The 21,732-nt window shown below is 34.9% G+C and overlaps 1 protein-coding gene across 10 annotated transcripts in view; it reads right to left on the bottom strand.

Annotated features, from left to right (window-relative positions):
* Window positions 1-17,779, bottom strand: part of Ikzf2 (IKAROS family zinc finger 2) — a 150,134-nt gene extending 132,355 nt beyond the window's left edge. Inside the window, exons 1-4 of one of the 10 annotated variants that reach the window (XM_048808482.1) lie at window positions 17,508-17,779; window positions 15,926-16,029; window positions 14,379-14,427; window positions 13,472-13,576 (exon numbers count right to left, since the gene is read on the bottom strand). In XM_048808482.1, the coding sequence (XP_048664439.1) occupies window positions 13,472-13,576; window positions 14,379-14,412 (139 nt within the window). In that variant the 5' untranslated portion in view covers window positions 14,413-14,427; window positions 15,926-16,029; window positions 17,508-17,779. The other 9 variants (XM_048808478.1, XM_048808481.1, XM_048808479.1 and 6 more) reach the window with 9 other exon arrangements.
* Window positions 17,780-21,732: the final 3,953 nt, after the last annotated feature.

The raw sequence follows: 21,732 nt of genomic DNA on the forward strand, positions 1-21,732 counted from the left end.
CACTTGTGCAAAAGATAAAAGCAAAAGATGAGTCTAAAGTGGCACTGGTAGCAGTACTGGTGTATTAGAACAATCTATTTGAGGCACTACCCACTTTTGCCCTGCTTTAATCAGCTCAAACTCTCAGGACCTCAGTTTCTCCTAACCAACCTCTCGCCATCTCCAAGTCCCTGGCTTTCAGTTATCTCAAGACTATGCTTCTTCCTACTGAGTCTGAATGTTTAGTCATTTACCTTTTACCAGAAAGGTAAATGCCATATCCTATGCCATATTCTTCATAATTAAGTAGGAAGCTTCCTTGATTGACTTAGAAACTGATTTCTTTAATTACATATTCTAAAAGAAAAGAGAAAGGAAGAAATGGTCCAATTTTTCATTTGTCCTTCTGCTCTCCCTACTAGGTTTACTGACTGCAGGATTGGTTATTTTGGTTCTTGATTTCTTAATTGAACCAGCAATCTTCTAAGTTCTCTATACTTCACATCTCTGCTTGCTTTTTTTTTTTTATTTTCATGTGCCTCAAGTTATTTTAACAGGTCCTACTCCCATTAACAACATACCATAGTTGTCTTACTAAAAACAGTTTCTCTTTAAAAATTTTAAAGGAAAAAATTAGCAACACTCAATGGAGTTTTAAATTGATAAACATGAAAAAAGAGACTGAGGCTCTCTTTAAAAAGTAAACTTGTTTGCCCTGTATGTGACAGAACAGAAAATCTAAGTTTTAACTCCTCAACTCAGACATCTTTTGCTATCATATCCTACAATGTCTCCTCACCATTGCAGGAATCATTTTAACAAATATTATGTGTATTATTTAGTTTACAGTATCTGAGGCTATAAATGATCACTCATAAAATAAATCAGAGGGTATTATATTACCTGGAAATCCCACAGTATTATAACAATTGAAAAAATGCCATAGGCTAACTAAATCTAAAATAGTAGTCAATAAATACGAGGATAACACCCGTATATACACGCGTATATGAAAAAAACAGACTTCAGTATTTATCATCAATGACACTAGTCCATATTCATGAGTCTATAATATCACTGAAATTTGAAAGTTAAACCTTTGAGATCGGAGTTATCATTACCTCTCTTGCAAAACAGCACCATACTTTATGTCTTTGAAAAGAGAGCTGACTGAATTTGCTTTTTTTTTTTTTTTTGAATTACACAAGAAATATATGAATTCGTTCTTTGTAAGAAATCCAAAGAATTCACAACTGTTCAGGAAAAACAAAAGATAAAAGCCTTGTTTACCCTCACAGATTACAAAGTAAATTATTTCATTAGTTTGATGTTTCCTTCTTGCCCTTATCTTTGCATATGCACAGGTACTTGTGCTTTTAAAACATAAATAGCATTATCTTGCACCTAGAGTTCCACAAAGTCAATTTTCTGGTTAAGGAAAGCTTTTCTGATTTGCTAAAATATAAAATCCCTTCAAACTTTTTACTAGCTATTTTACTCAAACTGTGAGACCAACTAAAAACTATTCAAATTCGTCAAAATCTTTTATGCAAAAAGCTTCTCTTTGATAACTTATATAAAAATAATTTACTTTAAATTTAATTTTGCCAGGAGACAGGGGATGTTTCTTTTTTGTTTGGTTTCCAAAATCCCCCAATCACAAACTGTCATTAGGTTATGAATTTGTCATAGTTCATGCAGAGGCAATATGGAATTCAGGCTTTGAGAGTCTGAAAACAGTAGACTGACAGAATATATATTTCTTTTTCTAATTATCTGTTATGCCAAAAAATATATTGCTGCTTTCAAATGCTTGGTGAAATTTTAACATTATAATAGAATTCACTTTATATTTCAAAATACTATAATAGAGTCTATAATTTTACTGTGTTTAAAACTTTAAAACAGCACCCAAAAATGATTAGGCACTACCTATCTTTAATACCTAAAAAATTTTTTAAGACCTAAAAATTAATAGCCCAATTTCTAAGTTTTAGAGAATATATGAATGATATGAGCAAACATTTCTAATACAAATAGATAGACCTTTTACAATCAGGTATTTAACAGAAATCCTCAGTCCAAAAAACACAGAAATGCCACTTTTCTACCTAAGTGACAACAAATGTATTGAAAATAAAGCTATCTACATAAGATCCTATGGATAATAAAGGTATCTGGAAGACATATTTTATAAAAGAAAAATATTTCTCTATGTAAATATTATTTGTTTAAATTGTGTGTTTTAAACAAAAACAATATAAGGATCTTCACAAAAATGGTCATAACAGAATATGTTTTGCATAGCTGTAAAAGAAATGGTGCCTCTTTAGAACTCAACCAGAAATTCTCAACATTAATTCAACTGAAAAAGAGTAATGTAGTATCTCAGCACTTCAAAATATTACCAAGCCCTGTGTTTGATGTCTTAGTAAGAAGTAGGTAGAGTTGATATAGTCGGGTGTGAGAAAAACTACAGCTTCAAGGATAATAAAAGAGCAATGACAAAAATGTCAAAGGTGTAGACACCCAGAATGTTAATTTATTAGAACATGACTTTACACTGATTAATTATATGCTCCTCAAAATATCTGAAGTGCATAAGAATACTTAATTGAAGCATTTCATCTTGTACATGCTACTAAAAACAGTTTTAAATAAGTGATAGAGAACTGGTTTTAAAATTACAAGTATATGGTGTTCAATCATGAATTCTAAATGTGCCATATAAAGATAGTAGTTGTAGTAATGAAGATGATTATGATGGCATCATGAAAATATTCATACTAATATTAACTTGGATTTCACTGAACATGATTATGTAGCACCAGAACAGATATCATTCCTATTAAGTAACATGAAATATTATAAATTTGCTATGAAATCTCATATGTTATAGTCAGATTACTTCCATGATCCCATGGAATTAGTGTGATGTTTTTTTTTTCCTTCTGACCTATAAACTGGATGTTCCTTCTCAACCTTCAGCTCATTTAAGGTGTTTTTTCTAGGCGGCAGTGCTACTTATCATCTTCATCTAATGTAGACATAAGACCTCTTAAGATGCTGACCATAACACTTGTCAACATATCACTGAACATAAGTTTAAATTTATAGCAATAGTAGTTGAAGTATCCTTTACAGGCATTCATTCTAAGATTGCCTTCCTAGAGTTAAGCTGCAAAATCAACATTTAACAAATTTAAAACAGAAATATAAACCACATTAAAGAAATTGAATGAATCCCAGGCCAGCAAGAATTTCTTGTAACCTGATTATAAATATTAACATAGGCTACAGATTAAATCTGGGGTTTTTAGTTAAGAAGGTGAGGGGGGAAAAATGCATCTCAGAAGTATGTTGACTGAACCTAGATCTAGGGTGTCTAAATCCATATCCATTCAAGGGAGAAGGAATTAGACAAAGGACTTCAACCCCAAGGGCAATGTTATCTCTATTGTGATGCTGAATATATAAGACCTCTGAATATTTGAATTATATAATCTCATTTGTTCAGAATCTGCTCAGCAAACGACCTTCATTAATTACCCATATAGGTCAGTTCAAAAGAACAAAATGATCTGGTCAAGCTAACTACAGTAAGCCAGATCCCATGTTATCTGCTTGGGGGTTTTGTTTGTTTCTGTTATTTTAATGAAGGTATAAACATAACTTGGCACCCAGACTTTAAATATTAATTCTGTAAACTTATTTAATGTTAGTCAACCCTGATACAGGAATATACTTCAGGTGTGCCACAATTCAAGTTTTGGAACTTGCAAGGGTGAGAGCCAAATCCTGTATTATAAATAATTTCATGGGGTAATGCTATCCTGTAGGAACCTTTCTATGTAACTGGTTGGTCTTTCAACTTTGTCTCATTGTATGTCTTCAATGTTGCATTTAAAAAAAATAATAATCGGTGATAAAACAAAATAAGCAATAAATTCATTTATAATGGATATAAATGACAAGCAATAAATTCATTTATAGTGGATATAAATGATGATATGTACATCATACCTATTTACTTCTAAGTACAATAAACAATATTATAATCTCAAATAAAATCAATTTATTTGGACCCTTGAAAATAACATCCTTCTCTTTAAAACACCTCTAACAATTTTTAGTGCCCAAACACCAGCAGTGCATCACAAGAAGTAAGTGCTCAATAAATATTTGCTGGATCAATGATTCAAAGATGAAAAGCATCTCTCTAGAGAGTTCTGAAATCTCCACATGCAGGACATCTAAGAAGTATTTCTATCATTAAATGCATTTGGAACTCTATGGTATCTTGGGTAATTTACATTTTTAAGATAGCATTCTATAACATATATTTTAAGATACATACTATGATAATTAATTCTTCTCTAGGTAATTTTACCCAAGGGACATAATATTATTATCTTCTGTAAAAAATTAAGTATATTCCAAATCATTTGAAAATAATATGTACAATGTCTACATATGTATCCCAAAGTTTTCAAAAAGTCTCTGAGTTATTGTACTAAATTCCTTTACTAATAATATGGCAGAACTGAATGGCATTTAACTAAAAAAAATTATGTATTATAAATTACATATTTACTCATAAAGAAATAGGTATAGAATAAAGACAAATCATTAGAGGCATTGGAATATATGACATATATTAGCTATGACTTTTTAAAAACTATAAATATAAAAATTATGGTATTAAATACACCATAAAATTATAAAGAGAAGAGCTAGCATAGTTTATTTAAAAATAAGTAGTATATCACATTAATCCAAATTCTGAAACTAGAGTAAAAGAATTCCTTTGCCGATGGCCATAGTGCACATCTGTAACACCAGCGGCTTTCCAAGGCAGGAGGATCAAAAGTTGCCTGCCTCATCAATTTAGGAAGGCCCTAAGCAACTCAGTGAGACCCTATCTCTAAATAAAATACAAAAAGGGGGAGTGGGGCTGGGGATGTGGCTCAGTTGTGGAGTGCCCCTGGATTCATTCCTCAGTACTAAAAAGAAAAAAGAATTCCTTTAAGCAAAGAGATTATTAAAGCATGTCTTTATCCACTTCAATATATGATTTTTATTTAATGGGTCAATTGGGAAAATAAAGCTAAGAGGTACTAAGGAACGAATTTTTAAGAAATACCAAACTATTGCTGAACTCATACAGGATCATGGAAGGAAGGCACAAGCTACATTTCACTACTAAGCAAAGTTCACACTCTAATGTGTCCAGGTACTTGATTACTATCCCTTCCCATATTCTACCCTATTGATTAAAAATCCAGTGAGTATATCACATTAATCCAACTTCTGAAACTAGAGTAAAAGAATTCCTTTGCAGATGACCATGGCGTACATCTGTAACACCAGCAGCTTATAAAGCCGAGGCAGGAGAATCGCGAGTGCCTGTCTCATATTATACCCTATTGATGCTTCAAACTCTGTATCCAGAATTAAACTAAACTAATCTTTTCCTGGAAATTTGTTCCAGAATGTCTTCTTTGCTGAGGGAACATATCGTCTTCTATCCAGTAATTTGGGAATCACCATATTTAACTCCCTCTTCTCCTTAACTCTACTAACCAAGTCCAATCCACTCTTAAGACATTACCCAAACTCTACTCTTCTCTCTCTCTCTCTTTATTTTTTAATTGATTATAATTATTTGTACTAGCGGGACACATTATGCCATATTCATAAATGCAAAAAAAATTAAATTAAAAAAAACAAAAAATAAATAAAAAATTTAAAAAAATGCAAAAAAATAAAAATAAAAAAATAAATACACATAAGATAATTTGATCAACCTCATTCCCCAGTACTTCCCTTTCCATCCCCTCCTCTTTCTACTGATCCATTTGCTCTACTCTACTAATCACTCTTCTATTATTATTACTGTATTCTATTATTATTACTGTATTTATCATTATTATTATTACCTTCATTAATATATTATAATTAGATATAAAAGCAGGATTCATTGTAGTATATCTGTATGTAGAGAGAGCACAATTTTATCAATTTCATGTTCACCCCTCTTCTCTCCCTTTGGATCCCCTTGTAGAAAAATGAAACCAGATCCCTATCTCTCATGCCTCTCTTCCTTTTTTATCCCCACTACCACTAGCTCTCATGCTTTCTCAATCACTACAACAACTTATTAAAGATGCCCATACCTATAGATTGGTCCCCATCCACAAGCTTTTTCCCCACATTACATTCAGTGTGATCCACATCAATGAAAAAGTTGGAATCACAAGCAGGGTGCAGTAGCTTGTGACTGTGGATCTAGCTTCTCAAGAGGCTAAGGTGGGAGGACCAGCTGAACCCAGGAGTTTGAGACCAACACAGTAAGACTCCAACTCAAAAAACACAAACATATCACCCCCCACCACCACCAAAAAAAAAAAAAAAAAAAATCCCTAAGTCTGCTTTGTTAACAGCCTTGGCTCTCCTGAAAATGAAAACCATCATGCTAAACTATTCCATCATCCTATCCTGATTAACTCTTCAGAGTAACCTCTGGCTTCAAACTTCCTAGAGGCCAATTTTATACTCTAGAAATACCAACCTACCTACATTTCCCAGAATATTGCATGCTATTTCTCAGCTCTCATTGTGGGTACATCATTTACTGAAGATACCTTCCACTCCTCTCCTAAAACCTTTATAATAAATAAATCTTAGCTCATGCAGCCTCTCCCTCTAGGAAATCTTCCCAAACTAGTACCACCTCTCACACCCTATAATCATGAAGATACTCAGCTTCCTATAACACAACACCCTGTTTAGAAGAAGTCTGTTTGTCCCCACAGAGCATGAGCTCCTAAAGGACAAGGAGGGTGCACATATGTACCTTACAGTGCCTGGCATCCTTAGAAGACAGCCAACAAAATTGTTGAATCAGTCAACTAGAACCGTACATCAAAGTGTCAAATGCCTATAACTAATAATCATATTTTAAGCTTACTTCAAATTTAATACATCTAAACCATTGCCCCCAAAACACACAGCAACAACTTGATTACAATTTAAATAGGTATCATCAAGTTTTTGTTTTGTTTTGGTTTGGTTTGGTTTTGGTACTGGGGATTGAACTCAGGGGTACTCGACCACTGAGCCACATCCCCAGCCTTATTTTGTATTTTATTTAGAGACAGGGTCTCACTGAGTTGGATTAGCACCTCATAGTTGTTGAGGGTGGCTTTGAACTCACAATCCTCCTATCTCAGCCTCCCAAGCCGCTGGGATTATAGGTATGTGCCACCACGCCTAGCACAATTTAAATCAAGTGAGATTTATGGTACACTTAAGAGCATCAAATAATATTAAATTTTTGAGGGGAACACGCTGTGAAAGACTATATGGACATATTACTCTATTAAGAGGATATTTTCTGCCCAGCACCATGACACACACCTGTAATCCCAGTATTTAGGAGACTGAGGTAGAAGGATCGAAAAGTTCGAAGCCAGCCTCAGCAATTTAGCAAGGTCTTAAGCAACCCAGAGAGACCCTGTCTCAAAATAAAAAGGGCTGGGGATATAACTCAGTGGTAGAGTAACACTTGATTCAGTCCCAGGACCAAAAAAAAAAAAGAAAAGAAAAAAAGTGGAGGATACTTTTTCTTTTTCCAGTCCTAATGACTGGTATCCTTGGCACCCCAGGATAAGCAATGACTGTTTTTACATATGACCAAAACCATACAACTTTATTTGAGAACACTGAAAATCAATTAAAATAATTTCTGACAAACAGATAAACTCTATTTATTTCTTAACAAAAATGTTCATAGAACTTTAAATAGTAGAGAATATTTTTTCCTCAATTTTTACTCTAAGTTACCAAAAATACCTGTCTCTGTGCCACGGATCAATGCAGTTAACAGGCAAGAGCAAAAGATCCAGACTCCAAACAGACCTGGGTTTGAAAACAAACCCTTTTTCTTATGAGTCATGGGTACAAAAAACAGTGACTTGACTGATCTGAATAATAGCAGCAGTGATAATTTATTGGGTCTTATTAAGTGCCAGGAATCATGCTAAGCATTTTATATATATTGCTTCATTTAAATCTATCAGCAACTCATTGGAGTAGGTATTGTTTACCCCCATAATTACAATTGAGGAAACTGAAGCTCAGGGATACAACTTAAAATGCCCAAGTTCACCAGGCACGGTGGCATATACCTATAATCCCAACAATTTGGGAGGCTGTGGCAGGAGGATCACAAATTAAAGGCTATCCTCAGCAATTTGGCAAGGCCCTAAGCAACTCAGTGAGACCCTGTCTCAAAATAAAAAATAAAAAAGGCTGGGTGTTGGCTCAGTGAGAAAGTACCCCTAAATTCAATTCCCTGTGTGGCAAAAAAAAAAAAAAGCCCAAGTTCACACAGCAAGTCAGTGGCCAATATAACTCCCATGCTTCTTCTGCCCCTCAGTTTTATGTTATCATATGGAGAGATGAGATAGGTTATCTACCTCAGGGAATTGCTGCAAAGACTAATAATATGGAAAGCATTTAGAACAGTGCTGAGCATCCCATGTAACCTCAATAAACAAGGGCTTTCTACCTCTCTCAATCCAGTGGTAAATGCATTTATAATATGGGGGATAAATTCCTTAATACTCCTTACTTATTGCAAAGCACAGATGTTCTGTGTCTCAATTAATTAACAAATGTACTAACATGTTAACATGTGTATGTGTGTGTGTGTGTGTGTGTATATATATATATACACACACACACATATTAGATATAAACAGCTATAAAAGAAAAAAGCAGAGAAAAGCAACATACGCTACCTTGGGTTTGAACTGTGACACTGCTATATTGATCTTTCAGAAAACCATAGATCAAAATACATCAATATTCAGAATATATCAATGTATCAAAAGTTAGGAGAGATGAGCAAGGAACCCAGAGATCTTAATTCATTATGGCTTCCTGGAAGACTCCCAATGGAACATAATCGATCATGTTACATATTAACAAAAGCACTTCCAAAGAGAAAGACAGATTTGAGCAAAGATAAAGGCAATAAGGACAACCCTTCTACAGTAAGCATTTTTGTTTTTCAAAGACAAACCTTAATCTTCAACTCTAAGCAGTCTAAAAATATGGAGTGGTCGAGGTAGAATGAGTTACAAAGCAAAATAATAATAATAATAACAACAACAACACTTTTTCTGTTAATTACCTGCAAATATATGTTTCTTTTAGTTTTCTTTTTTCTTTAGAAATGCAGTCAGATATTTATCTCTGATAGGTATAAAGAAATTAAATCAAATTTCTTTTTGGCTTTTGTTAAAAGTTTTAACAAATAAGAACTAAATGTAAAGTACATTGGGCATATACACAAACCAAAGCACTACAATTCCAAACAGAGCTAGATTTTACATCAAGCCCAGCTGGTGTCATATTTGGGTGTGCCCTATGAAAATCCAACCAAGGGTGACTGCCAAACTAAGCTATAGAAGACAACTCAGAAAGCTGGTGAATCCCATAATATAAGCTATATTTTAAAAAGCACATTAGAACACTGGCTTGACAAGATTATCTGATGTTGCTCCACCCTCATAATAACACTCTTCTATTTCTGTAATACTCTTTTTGTCACTAAAACATGGTTCAGTATTGGACATGGCACACAACCTGAGAGGATAAGATGATAGAGACAGATACCAATTATCTACCTACCCACAAAGTTATATCCCACTTTATGTCCCAACCCTGAGAATTTTATCTTTCTGCTAAGCAACCTAACAGGTCAATTGATTTCTTCAAGCCTCAATTTCCACATATGAAAAATAGAAATCATAATATACTTCTGCTTCACTAGGTTCTAAAAATGGAAACTAAGAAAAAAAATGAATGTGAAGCACTATGAAAAGAATAAACTAGATTCCCTGACCTGATTAATGGTCAGAGCCTTGTAACACTGGAATTACTACTTCTTCCAATTCCATACATGCCACCAGGCCATCAAACTGACTGATAAATAGTAGTGACTATATAGTTGATCCACCTAAAGGTTTTAAAGTAAGAGAAACAAATTGTCAATATATTTTCATACATCATTTAAGTAATTATCTACAAAACATTTACATATTTGCATTATTTAAAAAATTATAATTTTTGAGCCTTAATTTTTTTTCAACATAGTCAGCTGTAAGTATTGAACAGTTTAAAACTGATAGTAAAGCAACTATGCAAGAATTGGAAATAAGCTAACCCAGAATCAGAAGGAATCACAAAGTTTCATCTGATGGACCAAAACACAATATGGATTATTTTTATATTGTTCTGTCTGAGTTGTCTATCTCAGATTCTTAACTTCCAGATTCTATTTTTAATATCACTTAACATTGTGTATTTCCAGTAGCCATCAAGGCATATTCTGTCATCCCTGACATCGAAGATTGTCAGCAGACTCAGTATGTACACTAATGATCCCAGGCAACAGTGCCCATCCTCTTATCAAAGAGATCCTTATTCCAGAATAAAAAGTCTAAAAAGTTCACCATGAAAATTCAGTCTAAAACATAGGAAGTAGTCATTATAGAATGTTAGGATCACTAATACCTCTTACTTCTTTTCAAGGTTATCTTATATGCTGAAATTTAAAACTAAAAAATGTCAGGCATTATCACATTTTTAGTTCTCTCCCAAGCCGCCAGTACTCTATTCTAGCACTGTCAAATAATGATAGCTGCTGTCATTATTTTTTATACAATAGCTGGCAGCAAGTTGTACAGATACCCTTCATCTTGGAATAGTCCCCAAATACCCTGAACAAATGACTAGGACCCTATAGTGATACTGACCAATTTCCTAAAGCCAAATAAGTTATCTATCACATCTTATTAATACTTTATGGCCAGAATGTTAGTTGGTTTATAAAAGTCAAAGGTTTTACTTCTTTTATTTTTTCTAAAATATTTAAAAATAATTTTTCCTCCTTTCCCCATTACATACAGACCTCTCTTCCTTGCTACTAGAGACTCTCTTATTCTATCATAAAGTTTTCTGCATTTACTTATTCTGTTTTAGGAAGCAGCAGTCCTTTAGAAGTATATTTGAAGATTCAAAAAATGAGGAAAATAAGCTATTTTCATTTAACAAAATCAACAGTGTGTGTAAAGGAATATAGAAAACTAGTGATCTCAGATACAAGTGATTTGACAGGTCTCATACCCAAAAAGTATTCTAAGTCACAGAAAAGCAACCGAGTGACCAATTCTCGCTCCCTGTTCTAATTAATGGTCAAGAGTTCCTCTCTACCCCATTTACTTTGGCAATCTAAAATGTTGATATTCTCCTAGATCTAAGAGAGGAAAAATGGGTATCTTCTCCATCTAACACCTAAGTGGGTAACCTAGATACTGTAAATAGAGGCTACACAGACAGCTCTGAAGTGAAAGCCAAAATATTTAACCTGCAACTCTTTGGAAAAGAACCTGAAAACATGTGCAGTTCAGCCAAAAACTGTACTAACATGGAATTGCCCCAGGCTAGAAAGTTAAAAAAAAAAAAAAAACACACAACACCACAAGAAACTCTTTACCAAACATAAGTTTACTGTTGGGTGAGAAAAGCTTGAATGTCAAAAGCACACTTCTTACTTGTTCAAATTAATCATGCCTATACTCCGTACTATTTATTTTAAAAGATGAGTGAACTGCCTTTTTGAAGCAAGTACCTGCAAAAGCTGAATCAAATTCACAAATGAAGGGGCTAATTAACTAATTAACCAACATTTTCTTGCAGATATTCTGGTGGTGACCAGTGTAAGACAGTCAAGTCTGATTAATAGTTACTCTCTACTCCATATATTCAATATTTCTAAATCCAATAGTTAAATACTTAATAAAAAGAAACTATAATGCAAACCTGTCTTGACTCTTTAGGAAATCATGTAGAAAGTTTCTGTAAAATAAAAACATATCCTGCCAAAGAACTAGTAATCCAACAACAACAACAACAACAATTAAATATTAAATGTAAAAACTCTTATTGCCTACATTGCTACAGAGAATAACCTTTATCAAATCAACACAGAAAACACAAATTAATGTTGCAAGACATAATATAAGAAATTAGCAATATAATTTAGTACATATGCACTCAATAACTTTCTTAGTTCTTCCTTTCTACACAGTAAAGGAATTTCAAGGACTGCTAGAATGATGAAATTTTCTGAGTAACTCCTCCATTATTAAAGAAGAAAACTTTTAAATACAGTAAATTCAAATATTTCAATCCAAGATCGCTTAAAGTTAATGAATTGCAAAATGTATTCAAGAGTAATCTAAATACGTTTGCTTATAATTCAGTAAGCTTAACTAGTTACAAAGCTTGTAACTTTAAAATAACTTAAGTTTAAAAGGCTATAAGAGGCAAGTGGAAAGGAAAATTTCTCTCGGGTAATTAGAATTAAGTATATGCTTAAAATTAAATAGATGATTCGGTTTTCTTCAATTTAGTCTTCACAAAAGAAAAGAAATGCCCTTCCTTCACATAGCATCAACAGAAAACTCGCCATTTAAATTATATTTACATATAAATCCTGTCATTTCCATATAGGAAGATAATACAAAAGTATAAAGAAAACAAGATTTCAAATTACTTTTGAGTAGGAATAACAGAGTACTGGCAGTTGATTTGCTGATAAAACATTAAGAGAAGATAAACCATATTCTTAATAACTGTAAGTATTTTGTCTTGTGTCACTGACTGCATGTAAGTTGCTTTTTTACTACACTGAAACATAGTATACTACATCAACGAATGACCCTTTATCAAAATAGCAGCCAAAACTGTCTATTCCTACAAATTCAAAACATCCTTCCAAATTTTCACAACTCTCTCCTGGACAATCTGAAACAAATGCTTTCAACTTTGTTAGAGAAATGAATATAAATGAGTTTGATAAATTTCAATTATACTTCACTTACAATGCTTTGGAGGAGAAACTTTAACATTTTCTTCTCTCTCTCTCTCTCTCTCTCTCTCTCCCCCCCCCCACCACCACCTTCTCTTTTAAGCAAGAAATAATACAATGGTTTAGCTTTGTACCATGATAACATAAAATAATGCTATTTTTTAAATATGCTGCAAGAGTCCTTTTCCAATGGAAAAGTCCTTTGGAAGTGACATGTTTCCATATTTTTTTTTAATCCAACAACAACAACAACAATAACAAATCCAGACAGAAATTCACCAAGTCAAAACACTAATCAGCAGATTCTAACATTTCTTACCTGATACAGGTAAGCACCAGCTCCCAAATGCCACCTTGGGATAGTTCAGACTAGTAAGCAGGCTCATGTTTTATGATACTAGAATGAACAGGAATAAATCTATGTTGTTCTTTCTTTAGCAAAATCTACAGCAGTAGCAACACCACAATGTGAGCAGACCCCACAGACCTAACAAATTCAAATCTGTCACTTGAGAAACAGAAAAAAAAAATCATAAAATGAAGACTTACTGCTTGTCATGTGACTTGGTGAGGCATGCTGTCCATTGGGTGTGCTTGAGGTGAGGTCAATTGCCATATTGGAGTGCTCCCTTTCAGGTGAAAGCTCATTGTCACCTGTTTTCACAAAAATAAAATCTTTTGGTCTCTGTTCATTGTCACAAAAAATCTAATTACTAACTTTGCTTCATATACACAGTGAAATGCATAGTCTTGAATTTTTAAGCAGTACATTTCTCCCTTAAAAGAAACTATAAGGAAATATCTTTTAGAAACATAGTCAATGAATGAAATGACGAAAAGCCACAATCAGCCCACAATAAAAAAATTAACGAAACTTTATTATCACAATGCTCTTACACATCAAATAAGGGGAAATGAAGTAGTTGACTTCTAAAGTATCTTTTCCTTGAAAAAAGATAAGTTTTAACATTTAATTTAATTATTAAACATAAAGAATGTATTATAAGCATTTTCCAAAATGCTGCCTGTTACAAAGTTAAATGTCTGAAAAAAGAGTTTGCTAAAAAAAAATGTCAACTTAAAAGAAGCTGATTTCTTTCACATTATGTGTCCAGAAAAATTAGGCTACAGAGTAGTAAATATTTAGTACACAGCATACTAGTACATACGTAAATAACCTAACCTATTTTAAACTTAAAAGTAAATGGGGGAAAAAAATCAAGTAGAAAAGTGTTGATCTGCTAAGCTGTGACTGACTTAAATACTATCCTTAATTTAGTAAGTAGTAGGTATACTTCTATATTTCTGATATATCTCGTTTCTGTGCTATTTCTCAAACTCATTTAAAGGAAAATTGTGAAAAAAAATAAGAGAACAGAATTCTTAATTATATCCCAAGTAATATACAAAGGTAACTTTATCATCAATAACAAATTAGTGAAAAATGAATACTTACACGTTATATAGCCATCAATAGCCTCTGTTTCCATAGTCAAAGTGCAATGCTGTAAAACAAGAAATTATACCCTTAAACACAGTGATTCCTTTCGCTATCTGCCATTAAATTCTTATTTGAAGCTCCAAGCAGTTAGACCATGTTGCTGCTTCAACCTGTGCCCAAGAAACATACTACAGTGTACTGTATGTGCTCATTTGCAAGTCACTGAACTCCTTCTGCAAATGATCTGATTCCTACTGGAGATAGGACAGGAAAGATAAGTGTGCTGTGAGATGGGCTGTAGCAAGAAAAGAGTGGCTCTTTTTAATAAAAATTTATTTGTTTTAACAAAAAAAAAAATGAGGGAAATACACCTCAAATTTGCCAGCTACAACTGGGACTTAAGTTCTTTGCCATTCACTACTTCCCACAATCACACTGCAGTTTGAGGACTTCCCCAGTATACAGATAGCTCTATTCACAATTGTTGCAAGTTGGTTCATCATGTTCTAATTGGGAGGGGGAGGACAAACAACCATAAGAAAACAAAACAAAACAAAAAACTTCCTGCCCAACTGTGTCTTGAAGACTTCTGCAGCACTTGGCCAACTCTCTGACTTGTATTGACATTTTAGCCTACCCCAAGTTCTGTGTAAGCACCTGTTCAATGTAACCTTAATTTCCTGCCAGACCATGGTTGGATACAAATGCCAAGTCTACTTAATACATTCTGATTTCAAGAATTTCAGAAACTTTTGGCTATGCAGAAAGGAATCACTTTTTTCCAGTTTGGGGAATTATTTTCATGCACCAATGAAACAAGACAGAACTTAACTCACAGAAACAAAAATAAATTATATGAGATGACACCCCCTAGCTTTGATTCACATAATGAAAAGATCAATAATCTAACTGTATTCTTTGAAGGAAAAAGTTTAAGAATTGACAAGTCCTGAAGAGATTTTTACTTATTTTTTTTTTTCTTTTGGCCCTGGTCCTTTTTGCCGTTAGTTTCAAAACTCTCACTGCACCAGCAGCTAAATTATTCACAATGAGCCATTTCTGTATTGATCGCCAAGTATATTTAGCCCTGGCTCCTGGAATTTCTCCATTACTTACTGGAAAACAGGCAGCTTCACTTCTTGTCTCCAAAACCACTTCCCTTCTCCCTCCCCTCCCCTGCTTCACCATCACCCTCCCTACCCGCCCCCCCACCAAAAAAAACTTTTCTTTCTTTCTTTATGGAATAATCAGATCAAATTCTCAACTCTGAAACTACATAGCACTTAAATTTCAACCTGCTGTCCTGTTATCAAATTCTTTCAAATTATGATTACATAAGGCTTTAAGGAAAGGGATCCGGGAAGTTCAAAAGGGGAGCAGTTTCTTCGGATATTTAACAAATGAGTTTATCTCTTTAAAAACGTACACATTTAACATACACATATTAAAAAGAAAGAAACGTCAGGGAGAAGTGAAAGAAGTCTGCCCCATCAATGAAATGGTTACTAACCCTCAGAGAAGAAAATAAAGAAAAAGGAGAAAGAGAAACGAAATGTACATACAAAAGAAATTGTCCTTTGATTAAAAAAGATTCATCACCATTTCCAGCTCTGTCGGGAGATCTCAGCTTCTTCTAACCCCTCAAAGAGGAGGTGACAATGTCGGGCTGAAGATAAACGGAGAGAAAGAAAGAAGTTTTTTGTGTTTCCCCCTTCTCTCTTTCCCTCTCTGGCCCCCTCCAAGCCAAGCCCCCTGCAGAGTTCAAGGCGAGGAGGAAGGAAAAGCACTTTACAGGTGGGTCATTCCAAGCCCAAATCCAGCAAACAGATCGGCAGATAAACAAAACCAAGAAATGAGAGAGAAGGAACACCCCCCTTCTCCTCCTCCTCCTCCTCCTTCTTCTTCCACCCCTCCCCCTCGTCCCTTTGGGATGGTCTAGTAGGAAAAGTCACTCAGGAATGGCACCACGTACTTTCAGGAAAGAGGAAAAAAAAGGGAGAGAGAGAGGGAGAGGGAGAGAGAGAGAGGTCAGTCAGTGCTACAGCAATGCGATTAACAAGAAGAGAAAAAACTTGATCCACCGGTTCCTTAAGAATCGACCAAAAGCTAAGACAAGAAAACTGAAAGAAAAAAAGGGGAGGGGGGGTAAGAGGGGAGGGACAGTCAGGCATAACCCAGCAAGGAACCCAGGCCAACTTCACAGGACTGTTTTTGGCCTTTGGCAAAGAGAGAGACAGAGAGAGACAGAGAGAGAGAGAGAGAGAGAGAGAGAGAGAGAGAAAATAAATCTTAATTCCATCTCTTTCGCCCATACCAGAACCTGTCAAAGTGATTTAACTGCTGCCTTTTTACATGTGTCATACCAGTTTTTTTGTTTTGTTTGTTTTTTTTCAATCCCAACAGGATCTGGATATTACCTTATCTGGACAGCTGCAATTTATTCCAGTCTATCCAATCTTTCTTCTTAGAATTCAAGTTAAAACAAAGCAAAACAAGTCCAAATCCGTGACAGCTATAGAGATGAGAACTGATTAATCGATTAACATCCCAGAAACAGATTACAAGGAGGGGAAGATAAATTAAGGCAGAGGACATCATCTTCAACCCGATTTCCTGAGCGTCCTTAACAGAAATCATTACCCTAATCATAACCACAATCCATCCCTCCCAGAGAAAAACACCTATATTATTATTATCACTGGTTAACAGCAACAAGTCATTTGATCACAGTGCAAAACGAGATGCTATATAATTACACTTAACTTTGAAAACACTCCCCCCTTTGCAAATCATACACAAATTCATATATAATCTATGAATCAGAAGACAAATAAAACAAGAGCTCTTCTTCCCCACGCAAAAGCCAAGCGGAGATTTACCTCAGCAGTGCATGCAGTAAAATAATCCCATCACCCTTTTGTTTGTGTTTACTGTTAGTGTGTCCTCTCTCTTTCTTTCTTTCCTGTGCCTAACGTGTGTTTGTGCACTGCAGTTGGTGGTGGAAACTAAGGCAGTGGATCTGTAGCTAAGGGTAATCCTGTTTTTACTTCCTCCATCTTCAGCGAGGAGCAGGGTTAGCCCGGGACAGCTGGTCAAACCCCGAGAAACCGATCCGGCGGAGCCCGAGCACATCTCCCCANTCACGTTTTCGTCCCGCCGGGAAGGAAGGATTGGAACGGTGCAGGGAGGTTCATCTCGGCCGCGTGAAGTTTTCTTTCAAACTGGGATTCGTGGAGAGGCCGGGCGACTGGAGCGGGACGGCAGTCGCGGCGCAGGACGCGGAGCTCCGGGATCGGCGTGCTGGTCCGAGCCGGGGTGTGCGCCTGGACCCACCCACCAGCTCGCCCGGGCTTCGCAGTCAAGTCTACGGTGCAGTTTCACAAAACGGCACCTGGTAGACCAGGACACCGAGCAGAATAGAGGGGCCCTCGGGAATGGACCCAGGCAGAAATTCAGGTCTGAGATGAAGCTCGACTATGACTATTTTGAAAGTGCTTTACAATGCAAGTTTAAAATTAGAGTGTTTACTTGCTTTTTCTCCCCCCGGCAAGTGCCACATTCATCCAAGTCAGAGGGACGAATGAGGGTCCAAAAAAGTAACCCTTCAAGTGTTGCCCAGCAAAAAGCATCGATCACAGCCTCTGTATTTTGGAAGAATTTCTAGAAATCGTCATGAGAATAACAAATGTATGTTCTTTCTACAATAGTAGCATTTAGTATCTTTCTTAACCACATTTGCAAAAAAGAGGGAATGGAGACATCTATAATTAAAGGGGAAAAGGAAAATGAAAGGAGCTGAAAATACTGAACTGTGTAGTCTGGGTGGGTTAAGTTTGAAAACACATGAAATTATCAGGACTGCCAAACAGCATTTCTGAGAAACCATATCACAGATTGTGAAGAAAATCAATGCAGCACCGTACTCCACTCCTCCTACTCCTTTTAAGAATCCCAGAAATAGTTGCTGAGGGTTTCCCCGCCCCCCCTCTGAGGAAAGAGAAATGACACATAGAAAATAAAATTATCAACTTTATCTTAAGCACCACTGTGTATGTCTGGGAAATTTGGGGAAATGTCTTCTTTAGATTTTTCGTGTGAGGGAAGAATTCATTCACAATGAGACTGTCTAAATAATGGATACTGTATAACTTGAGTAATACTGTAGTTAAGTTTTTTTAATGAACTCCTTTTGAGATTTATTCCATATATTGTATTTATTTATTGATCAACTGTGCCAATAGAATCACTTTTTTCCCTTTTATTTCCCTTTATTTGGATGGGGGGAGTGGGGAAAATTATGATGCCATACAGCAAACAAGATTGGAGAGAAATCATTTGGGCTCAAGCTTGGAACAACTTTCTAATGATTTTAAGATAGTTACTGTGCCTGTGAATTACATATTGGTAAAGCAATTTTTTTTAACCTATCTTCCAGTGATCAAAATAAAATTAATTTTTCTAAAGTCATATTTAGGAGAGACTAAACAGAACCCACAAATCATTTTAATCATCCCAATGGATGGCAAAGATTTTAATCTTAAATTAACTGAGAAAATTGGAATTTTGTTCATAATATGTAAATGGCCAGTATATAAAGGCTCACATAGCTTCTCTATATTGTCATTCCTCCTGGAAACTAAGCTTAAGTATTGTAAGTATGTGCAAAGTTAAAGAGGTGCTTAGAAACCATGAATTAAAACATTGAAAGGTGAAATATCTTGATAGTTTAAGCAACTGAATTCTTTGGTAGAAGAGAATCAATTGTAAAGTCTTATGGATTCATCATGAAGTTTCCCAAGGCTTCCATGGTTGATATAGGTCTTACCCCTGACTGATTAGAGCTTAATTTAGCTCCCTTGAAGCCTCTCCTTTTAATGAGTTGCTTTCATTGGCTCCCTAGTCACCAGAGGCACACTTTCTCCCTCTAGTGGTTGAGCCTTCTGATAGTTTATATTTGGGTTACCCTCTCTCCCCAGGAGTGAGATTCTTGAACACAGGAAGGTGATGGATCTCAGATTTTGGAGTGGCAAAAGTCTCAATGGCTGCTCTGAGTTAGACCACCTTGTACACCTTTCCTTTCTTTAACATCACATGCTCCTTTCTCATTTGCAGATCATAGTGTATTCAACTCATTCAGGGAAGTCAAGGTTGTTTACATGCTAGGATTGGGGTTCTATTTCATGCTTCTGGAGCTATGGTCCTGGCACTAAAACTTACAATGAAATCCACTCATGGGAAGGAACCCTTATATAAATTGCAGTAATTCAAGATTTTCTCCACAGTATTTTGGTAGTAATTATAGGATGCGTATATTTGTGTTCTTTGCCATAATTGCACTGCACATGAAAATATACTACCAGGGAAATGGAATACCCATATTCTTTTGCCACTGTATCCAGTTGGTGAGTTAAATTTTCACTTTGACAAGGGGGTGACAAGACAGGGAGAAAACATACCTTACCTCTTCCATTTTTCACATAGCTTTACCCTGTAGAAACTTCTTCCCAGCACCAAATCCTAGTTTGCAACTTGTATATTTCCTTCATAACATAATTTATAAATATTTTATTCATGTGTTGAGTTTTAAAATCAGTCTCTCCCACCAGAGTGTGATCATTTTTAAGGGCAGGGATTATGTGTGTCCTGATAATCACTGTTTTCTAGGAACTAGAATAGTATTTGGCACAAGTTGGCACTCAAACATTTATTGAATGAATGAATTTGAAGGAAATTACATATCTACCTTTAGAATATTAAACTGTTTTTAAAAATATCAAAGATACATTCTTATTCCACAATTTGGTCAAATCTTTATTCAAAAATCATGTTACATATATCCTTAACATGTCAACTCTGGTTTGTAGTCCACAAGAACCTCTTGGTAGATGTTATCAAATAAATGTATAAGTATAAATTGAAAAAGTGACTATAATTATATGTAAATGCAATTTTGATTAAAAAACATTTATGTGACTCCTTTGTTTCATCAACAGCTTATTTCATCTCACTATCTGACAGTTCAAGAGCCAGGGTGACTATCAAGAAGTGCAACATATTTAAATTTATAACAATTAAGTGCAATTACCTAAAGAAAAATATTACAAGGCTGTAGTGCTAAAAAGTATGTTCTTAAGTATTGGTTTTGTTTTCTTTGGGTGGTTTGTATTATCTGTCTTAGATTTAAAGGAAATTCCCTTTTTGCCAGGCGTGGTGGTGCATTCCTATAATCCCAGCAATTTAGGAGGCTGAGGCAGGAGGATTACAAGTTCAAAGCCAGTCTCACCCAAAGCAACTTAGCAGATGTTTTCTAAAAATAAAAACTAAAAATATGTGGCTTAATGGTTAAGTTCCCCTGGATGCAATCCCTGTTCCCCCTTCCCCCTCCAAAAAAAAGTAGAAAATAAATTCCATTTTCTTTAAAGCAACTTGGGTAAAATCTAATTTTTGTTTGTTCAAGGAATTAACTCCATGTTTTTAAGTTTTGTTTTCGTTTTAAGGGGAGAAGGGTTTAGAAAAATTCTCTCATATCAAAGAAGAAATTTTTGGAAATATATATATCATATATATATATATATATGTTATATATATTTAGATGGTTTTATGGTGCTAGATCTAGAACAAAATTGCATGAGTAGGTACCCCAAAATAACTTTAATTCCTGGAAAAAGTTAAAATTAAGAAGCATACGTAGGCACAGTGGGGGGGGGGTTATTTTATTTTATTAATTTTAGTTGTTGATGGATCTTTATTTTTTATTTATATGTGGTGCTGAAAATCGAACCCAGTGCCTCATACATTCAAGGCAAGTGCTGTACCACTGAGCCACAAATCCATCCCCAGGCACAGTGTTTTTAAACTGATAATTTGTTTTATTTTTGTCAGGTGTTATTGTTCTTGTCTTTGAAGTAATGTTATCTTTTTAAGCAGGACATGGAACAACAGTCTCACTTTTCTCCTGTAGACCTAGATCAGCACTGAAAAAGTAAAGAAGCCAGAAATGGAAGCATAGTTTCAAAGAAAACATTCTAAGTTCCCAAATCCCTTTTATGAGTAAATATATTAATACTTCAGGTGGCCTGAAGTCTAGCTGGCTGGCATGTGAGTCCTGCATGGTATGGGTCTTCTTATTCTATCTATTTTGAACAATAGGTTCTTTTAAACAATTCTTAAGAGTGTCACTTTGCAATTAGAGATAGGCTCTTGTGCCAAATACCCCTGTCCCTAGAAAAGGTAACATTGTGACTTAAATTCACACTTGGATAGAATAATGTTAGATTTCTCTAAAGAGCTCATTTTGATGTAGAGCAGATGATAAGAAAAATCTATCCTAGGAGAGAATTATAAATTGAGGGAGTTAGACAAAGAAGGT

This window comes from Marmota marmota, unplaced genomic scaffold, assembly GCF_001458135.2.
Source record: "Marmota marmota marmota unplaced genomic scaffold, marMar, whole genome shotgun sequence".
Classification (NCBI taxonomy): Eukaryota; Metazoa; Chordata; class Mammalia; order Rodentia; family Sciuridae; genus Marmota; species Marmota marmota.